Here is a 9,246-nt window from a genome sequence, read left to right on the forward strand (position 1 = left end):
CCGTCGTCTGCTACGACCCTTGCGTGACCCTGCTTCCGGGCTTTTCTTTTTTTAAACTTTCACAACTTCGAATTGTTCTGATCTTGTCTTGATGAAAAACGAATTCTTTTATGATTAAAGAATGTTTGTGTAACAAGCTGTCAATTTATTATTTAGATTTTAAAAGTTAGGTCTAGCGCAAAAACGAGGCGCCGTTGTTGTTAACGGAACAAGTCTACGAAAATAAATTCTTTGAAAATGTCTCACGCTCGACAGAAAGCAGCCAGGATGTTCCCGTTCGGTGAGCGTTCAAATGGAAGTATGCTTGTACTGTATTTAGACGCTCGGGGAGCTCTGTGATGGTTTACGGGAGGCTTACTGTGCCTTTAAACACCAAATAAAGAAAGAAAGAAAGAAAGTAGAAAAAAAAATACAACAGAAATCAGCAACATAAGATCAGATGTTCATCTTAAACCATATGTTCAACTCTGATTTCTGTTTCTGATTCACTGGCCCTAAAAAGTTAAAGATGTATCTTTTTTACAGAATCATTTAGGGGGGGGGGGGCATAGCCGATTGACTTCGCCTAAACTCGCTCACGTTTGACTGCCATTGCCACCATGAACAGTCTAATTATGTGTCGTTTACTTGCTTGTCACACACTGACTGACACCTGCTCCTGAATGCCTGCACACTAACCTTGATGAGGTAGGGGTCGGGTTCCAGGTTGTTAGGCCAGTGGCACTGAACCCCCATACCGTACAGCCCCACGTTTGCTTCCTTGAACCTCAGTGCTTCAGCCAGGTATTTCTTTGACAAAAATAGTATCATGTTCCATAAGCACATAGGCTCTTTACACGGGATGAGTGGGAGCTTGGGGGGAAGTGCCAGTTTCTCTCTCTAATAGTACTGTATTTGGCATCAACTGAAAGTACTTTCGTGTGAAGGAATCATTTACATCTTGACCATGAGAGTTTAGATGTTAATTCAATAGGTCTTTTAACAAACAATAACAATCATAATAATAACAGCACTTTATTGTCAATTAAAATAGTACATGAAAGCGGAAAATGTTCTTCGGCACACCCTGCCTGCCTGTAAACGATAATAACGAACATTGTCATAGGACAACACACATAAAACATACAACATAAAACATAGGCCCACGTATATATATGGTAACAAGCACACCTATCATATTTTCAATAACATTGACCAAAGGTGTGTCAGGGTCGCACACGAGTTGCGCCCCTTCCCCATCCTGAACTCAGGTCAAAATGAGTTACTTCCCTTCGGGTCTCATTTATCCCTGACAGGATTAGAGAGATGCCTTGGCTTTCTTTCTGTGGGTAAGAAATCGATAGAGCTTTTCGTAATGTGTTATTGATATAAGCAGATTCGCGATCGTCGATAGTGATTTTTCATGGTGTTGTGTAATTTTTAAATTACAAAGGAATTGATATGTAAGACAGATTCAAGCGAGCTATCTTTCGCGGGTGTATTTGCTGTGCAAACAACTCAAAATATGGCAAAAGTGTCACGTGATAATCAACTTTGGCTACGAAGCAGACGATACTCTTTTCCGTAACCAGTTGGGAGTGATGCAACAATATCACGGTCTCCTTCCCACGGCAGTCTCAACATTTCGACTTGTTTTAACCTTAGAACGATGTCTTTATCATAACTGTGAAGAACAGAACGGAGATCACTCTCGAAGTCAGCCAATCTGCAATCACTTTCGTCTCAGTTGGGAGATAACTCTGTATTCTTGTTTTGATAGATTCCGCGCAGTAATTATACATCCTGTCAGAGAGACCATGACCGATAGCGTGGTCCGATGATTATCAGAATGCCCCCCCCCCCCCCCCCCCCCACCATGTTTAAAACACAATGTATATACTAATCCTGCATATGTCAGTGTTGTGTTTGTTGTATTATGCATCACCGCTGTAATTTCTCACAAGTTACCTTGCTTTGAGATTTGATTGCGTCAAAATGGTCCAAAATGTGTGAATGTGTCGAACACAATTTTCATTTTATTGGATACATATAAATCAACAGTACAGTGTTTGTTATTGTTTTATGTTGTATGAATAAATCACTAGTGCCCTATTTGCCATTATCAGTAATAATTACAAATATAAGACACATCACTGTAATTATCCCTTCTGGTACCAATATGCCACCACAGTTAAGCTATAAGCTGTTTTTGTCCATATAAACACATACAGATAAGACAAAACCTGTAAGAATCACCTCTGGAATCGGTAAGCGCGCCCCATAGACTGATAATCACCAGTCGTTTCTGCTCACTAACTTCCGTAGGGGAATGCGATCCTACAACGTTATTATCGTAGATTTAGAGTTTGACATCGGAGTCAATGGTTATGTACGAGTTGTGTCGTGCTCACAACATTACACAGATAAGACACAGCACTTTAATGATCACTTCTGGCACCAACATGACACCATAGTTACCAGTCACTTCTGTTGACAAAACACACAAGCCACGACACTGTAATTATCACTCATTGTATTAGTGTGCCGCCTTGGTTACCAGTTAATTCTGTTCACATAATCACAAAGATAAAACACATCACTGTATTTATCACCTCTGGCACATGTATGCCACCATGCATAGATACCTGGTGTTCATACGTTCACTTACTTCAGTATCTGAACCCGTTGCTACGACGGCGTAATCGTTGATGAAGAGTTTGACATTGGGGTCAATGCTGTGCGCCAAACGGTAGGTCTCTAGGTCGAAGTCAGGATCCATGAGACGGTTCTTGTACCAATGTTCGTCCAGATTTTCGTTGATCACATCCCAATGTTCTACGCTGAAACACATTATTTTCAACTATAAACGGTAAGGGAAGTGAAGTTTATGCAGTAGAGGAAGGCAAAATGAGTAGTGGATGTGTACTGACGAAAGTGTGTTACAAATACGGATTCGTAGTGGATGGGGAGGGAGGGAGAGAGAGAGGGAGAGAGGGAGAGAGAGAGAGAGAGAGAGAGAGAGAGAGAGAGAGAGAGAGAGAGAAAGAGAGAGAGAGAGAGAAAGAGAGAAAGAGAAAGAGAGAGAGAGAGAGAGAGAGAGAGAGAGAGAGAGAGAGAGAGAGAGAGAGAACGAACGAACGAACGAACTTTATTACTCAAGGATGGAGATTTTAGGCTCACGCCTAGTCTTAGAATCTGTCCCTGCTGAACTAAGACATAAAAATAAAGACAATAAAAGGACATTTGTCAATCGCAATCATACAGTATTACTAATTACAACATTACCTATACGAATACATAATGCATGGTAGAACATTGAAATGTACATGTATGTCAATATAATACAAAGGAAAAGAAAAGTTGACTCGCACACACGATTTTATGTATTAGAATTGTTTTAATCTACAAATGTGTAATGATTAACTTGTGGGGTCCTCATTTGGCCTATTATGGTCCGCTGGACCCGAAAAGCAACAGCTAACTAACTAACTAACTAACTCGCACACACACGCGCGCCGCATGACTGCAATCACGTTCGCACAAAATACAACACACACACTCACACACACACACACACACACACACACACACACACACACACACACACACACACACACACACACACACACACGCGCGCGCGCGCGCGCACACACACACACAACAACAACCTCATCATCATCATCATCATCATCATCATCATCATCATCGTCGACATCATTATCATCATCAACAAAATATATAGAGGTTAGTGATAGCAATGCATTCTTGCTAGAAACAGCTTCAGAATGTAACTGTTCGTGACAACAGATATTTGCGAAGCTGCGCTTTGAAGTGTTTAATCGTGCTTGACCCCTTTATCTCACATGGTAGCGAATTCCAAATTGTTGAGCCCGAAAACGCTAAACTGGTTTTATATAAATCAATACGGGGTAGCGGGGAAATTAATTTGTTTGAGCCATATCTGTCTGTTGCTTTCTGAAATAATGATCGCATGTACTGTGGGGTCTCGTTTATTTGAACCTTAAACATTAAAAGCGCCTTATTTAAATAATAACTGATCTTTAAGTGATAAAAAATTAAGGCTGCTAAGCTTTTGATCTGTTGATGTTTGCGGACCCGGCATGATAAGTTTAGCTGCGCGACGGTGAAGAGAATTTACTTTTTTTAAGTGAACATCGCTGAGAGAGAGAGAGAGAGAGAGAGAGAGAGAGAGAGAGAGAGAGAGAGAGAGAGAGAGAGAGAGAGAGAGAGAGAGAGAGAGAGAGAGAGAGAGAGCGCACACATACTTAACTTGTAAATGTTGGAGGATCGAGAAAGGAGAGAGAGAGAGAGAGAGAGAGAGAGAGAGAGAGAGAGAGAGAGAGAGAGAGAGAGAGAGAGAGAGAGAGAGAGAGAGAGAGAGAGAGAGGGGGGGTGATAGAAGAACAGGAACACATACATAAAGAGAAGAAGATAGAGGATAGAGACAGAGTTAAAGATGCAAAAGAAACACAGTTACGACAGACAAACACGCACACACCCTCACACAAACACAGCATATAACAAGGATACCAATATAATGCTCACAAAACTCACGTACTATGAGTCATAAAATAACTTAATCTATTTTGAATTGATAATGACACAAACGCGACCTCATTGCTATCATTAAAGAAACATATTCTACTTACAGCCCACGCGTTTTGTTCATGGTCTCCTCAATGTGATCTTTGACTGCTTCACGCAGATCGTCTCCAGACAAGGCCTGCACCCACTTCTGTATGAAAACCTTCGCCGGCCAGATCAGGTTGTGTCCCCTCACCTTTAGCCTGTGGTGGTGATGACAACTTGAATTAATGCCGGGTGTGTGTGTGTGTGTGTGTGTGTGTGTGTGTTTGTGTGTGTGTGTGTGTGTTTGTGTGTGTGTTTGTGTGTGTGTATGTGTGTGTGTGTGTGTGTGTGTGTGTGTGTGTGTGTGTGTGTGTGTGTGTGTGTGAATGTGTGTGTGGGTGTATGTGTGTGATGTGTGTGTGTCTATGAGAATGTGAGCGTGTAGATGTTCTATAAAGATTGTTTTGAGGTTTCTTATCAAAATCAACAAAATAATTGCGATATAAAACGAAAACAAAACACTCATGACACAAATGTACATGTACATTACCCTTGACTTCTCAGCCCGTGAATCATATTCAGCGCATCGCTGTAGTCCTTCTGGCCCTGTGAACCACAGTTATAAATATGTTCATAAGTATATCGATTGATTGTGTTTGCGCAGTCACACTCTCAGCCATGGATTTATAGACACAGGAGACAAGCAAACAGACAGGAGAGAGAAAAATAACATATACGTACTTGCACGTGGGTACGCGTGCAAATGCACGCAATCATTCAGCAAAGCACACACACACACACACACACACACACACACACACTCACACACACACACACACACACACACACACACACACGCGCGAGCGCGCAAACACACACACACACACACACACACACGCACACACACACACACACACACACACATACACACATTCACACACTCACGCACGCACGCACGCACGCACCCACGCACGTACGCGAGCTATTTTTTATGAGGAGGACGACATTCTAAGACAAAAATCAACATAAATTCATCTTGGTACGACTCACGTACGTACTCACCCGAACGGGCTCGATGAAGAACCATTTCAGGTATCTTTCCGGTACAGCCCAGTTGAAATGCTTCCCGATGAAATCCCTGTATTTCGCTTGACTGGCATTGTTGTACAACTTAGCGTAGACCGCAGTGCCGAACGGGAATGATTTATTCGTTTGTTTAATCTGCAGAGATACGAATGAAAAATGGTTAAAGGCATATGTACGCGCTCCCGTGTTTACAAAGTGTAGTTTGCCCATAATCGATGTCAAACGCACCATAAGACCATGTAATGACGATATGTCGCCATGCGCGGACCATATACATGCATTACAGCTTGTTTTAGAGTCTCAAAAACTTTGGATGTAAACAAAGACGCGGAGTTATTTCCCTTGCGTCAACGCTACCTCTGTTGGCAAATCTATAAATAGGACGATCCAGATCAAAATGAAAATTAACATATCTCAACATTGAAGGGGTCCTAGACCACAATATTTTGCAGGGAACTTAATTTAGCATGTCTCCAGCTGTTGGTAAAGCAATTAGCGTGTAAAGTCATCGAGTACATATGGCGAGAGAGAGAGAGAGAGAGAGAGAGAGAGAGAGAGAGAGAGAGGAGGGGGGGGGAGGAGGCGAGAGAGTAAGAATAAGAGACAGGGAGACAGAGATAGACAGAGACAGAGATAAACACAGAGGTGGTGAGGCGGGGGGGGGGGGGGGGGATGTAAAATTACGTTATGTAAATATAAAAAAGGTCCAATAACCATTAGTTTTCTCATCATTTGCTCAATAGAAGGCAGGTAATGAATTACACATAACCAAGATATTTAATACTTTACAATAATTAATTGTGTTCGTGAATATATCCTTCAATTCAAACAGCCGCACTGAAAGAAATGTGTGTATTATCCGAGCGATTTCTCGCTTTTCTCGTTACATGAACCCAGCAAACTCCCCAGTAAAAGCATATTAAGATCGCTCACCAGTATCGTGATATCACTGTCTTTCATGCCAGGTGCTTTGGTAACGCTGGAAAAGATGATAAAAAAAAGCATTACCAGCAAGATGGTGTCTCAAGGACTTCAGGCTCCTTTTTATGAAAACAACAGCACTAGAAAAACGACAGCTCAAAGTTATTCAGCAGAAAGTATACAAAATGTTGCGTACTCTTAGAAAAAAAATCAAAATCTGAACAGTCTCTTGGAACTTTGCGGCAGTAAGCTATTCAAGAAGACAAATCATCGCATTGCCTACTGAACGAAGGTGTCAATTAAACAACAACAAAAAGTCCAGTGTGCACAACAAGCAGCAAATCTGTTAATTTGTGGCATGTCTTTAAGTTAAAGAATGCTTTTATCGTGTGTAAAAGCCTCCACAAAATTGTGTTGGTAAGGCCTAAAAAAAAAATAGTTGTGGTTACGGTAACCCGACCTACCCTATTTTTAGGGGCCGATCCTATAACTTTTTATTACATTTGTCAAAAAAAACAACAAAAAAAAAAAAAAACAAGTGCAAAAAACGCAATGAAAGCGAAAGCGCCCGAGTCGCACACTTATTTCCCTGTCAAGTAGGTTTAATTTGTACACATTAGAAAAAAAAGTTTAAAAAAAAAAGTGATTGCCTACCTACCTACCCTATTTTTTTTGGCTATGTTACCGTAACCACACCTATTATTTTTTTTGGCCTAAACATGATGGCTTATAATTTATATCAATATCAATATCAATCAATCAATAGGAAGCTTATACAGCGCGTATTCCGTGGGTACAGTTCTAAGCGCTTGTCGAAGAGTTGTCAACTTCACAGGACTAACAAAGAAACTAACATCTACAGACGGACACGAACCCTATCACACACTAGCAAACCCTGAAAAACATACAACAAACATATATGAGATGTACGTACACGTCGCATCTTTTGTTTAAAAAAAATACCTTATTGCCTGTTAGGGTTATATGATGCAAACATTGAAGTCTCGCCGGATCCAAGTATTTCTCGCTTTAAAGAATTGTGTTCGGCTCGCACTAACTTTATATGAATGTTATTCATTCGTATGTTGCGAATGACGGCGTCCGTTTCGTTTCGCCATGATGGGTCACGTGGGCTTCGCGTCACGGTTGGCTGACCAACAAGGAACGTCACAGTTGGAGGTGGGCCTGCAATGTACACTCTCGTCTCACCTTGTGCTGCAATGAAAAGAAACGTCAGACGAACAAAAGCCTCCCCTCTCGCTGCAGTTAAAAGAAACGTCAGGCGAACAAGAAACCGCCACATTCCCCCTCACACTTTAAACAAGTCGCGTAAGGCGAAAATACAATATTTAGTCAAGTAGCTGTCGAACTCACAGAATGAAACTGAACGCAACGCAACGCAGCAAGACCGTATACTCGTAGCATCGTCACTCCACCGCCCGTGGCAAAGGCAGTGCCCGTGGAATTGACAAGAAGAGCGGGGTATTCGTTGCGCTGAGAAGGATAGCACGCTTTTCTGTACCTCTCTTCGTTTTAACTTTCTGAGCGTGTTTTTAATCCAAACATATCATATCTATATATTTTTGGAATCAGGAACCGACAAGGAATAAGATGAAAGTGTTTTTAAATTGATTTCGAAAAAAAATTTTGATAATAATTTTTATATATTTAATTTTCAGAGCTTGTTTTTAATCCGAACATAACATATTTATATGTTTTTGGAATCAGCAAATGATGGAGAATAAGATAAACGTAAATTTGGATCGTTTTATAAAAAAAATTTTTTTTACAATTTTCAGATTTTTAATGACCAAAGTCATTAATTAATTTTTAAGCCACCAAGCTGAAATGCAATACCGAAGTCCGGGCTTCGTCGAAGATTACTTGACCAAAATTTCAACCAATTTGGTTGAAAAATGAGGGCGTGACAGTGCCGCCTCAACTTTCACGAAAAGCCGGATATGACGTCATCAAAGACATTTATCCAAAAAATGAAAAAAACGTTCGGGGATTTCATACCCAGGAACTCTCATGTCAAATTTCATAAAGATCGGTCCAGTAGTTTAGTCTGAATCGCTCTACACACACACACACACACACGCACACACGCACGCACACACGCACGCACACACGCACATACACCACGACCCTCGTTTCGATTCCCCCTCGATGTTAAAATATTTAGTCAAAACTTGACTAAATATAATAAAAAGAAGCGAAAAACGTGTCTTTAATAGGACGATGGCTTGAAATTGAGGTAAACTTACAGACTTTATAAACAGAAGATCTGGGAAAGTAGGGTTTGAAGGAAGGAAGTCACGTCTTGAATAATAGTAATAATGATAATAATAATAATAATCAATGAGCATTTATATAGCGCAACATCATAACTTTACAATTATGCTCTTTGTGCTTGACACATTTAAAATTAAAACACGGTTATACAAGCATTTACATCTACATTCATATTCAACAACGCTTAATTAAAAGCATAGGGGAGGCCAAGTAAGTTTGGGGGTAGTGGGGGGAGGGGGGGGGAGAGATACCTGGATGGATGGGCAGGGCCTAACGATTAATGTTTACATAAAGTAGAACACCCACTACTCACTTGCTGTAGGTACTGTAAACTCTCCATGAAGACGAACCCACCCGTCCAATGGAGACAGTTGA

The 9,246-nt window shown here is 40.9% G+C and overlaps 1 protein-coding gene across 1 annotated transcript in view; it reads right to left on the bottom strand.

The window, feature by feature from the left end:
* Positions 1–9,240, bottom strand: part of LOC138953593 (anti-sigma-I factor RsgI6-like) — an 11,269-nt gene extending 2,029 nt beyond the window's left edge. Inside the window, exons 1-8 of the mRNA XM_070325447.1 lie at positions 9,185–9,240; positions 7,635–7,791; positions 6,589–6,634; positions 5,632–5,790; positions 5,120–5,175; positions 4,650–4,787; positions 2,648–2,819; positions 679–789 (exon numbers count right to left, since the gene is read on the bottom strand). Of these exons, the coding sequence (XP_070181548.1) occupies positions 679–789; positions 2,648–2,819; positions 4,650–4,787; positions 5,120–5,175; positions 5,632–5,790; positions 6,589–6,634; positions 7,635–7,654 (702 nt within the window). The 5' untranslated portion in view covers positions 7,655–7,791; positions 9,185–9,240. The remainder of the gene's footprint in view (positions 1–678; positions 790–2,647; positions 2,820–4,649; positions 4,788–5,119; positions 5,176–5,631; positions 5,791–6,588; positions 6,635–7,634; positions 7,792–9,184) is intronic.
* Positions 9,241–9,246: the final 6 nt, after the last annotated feature.

The sequence above is a fragment of the Littorina saxatilis genome, linkage group LG17 (genome assembly GCF_037325665.1).
Source record: "Littorina saxatilis isolate snail1 linkage group LG17, US_GU_Lsax_2.0, whole genome shotgun sequence".
Taxonomy (NCBI): Eukaryota; Metazoa; Mollusca; class Gastropoda; order Littorinimorpha; family Littorinidae; genus Littorina; species Littorina saxatilis.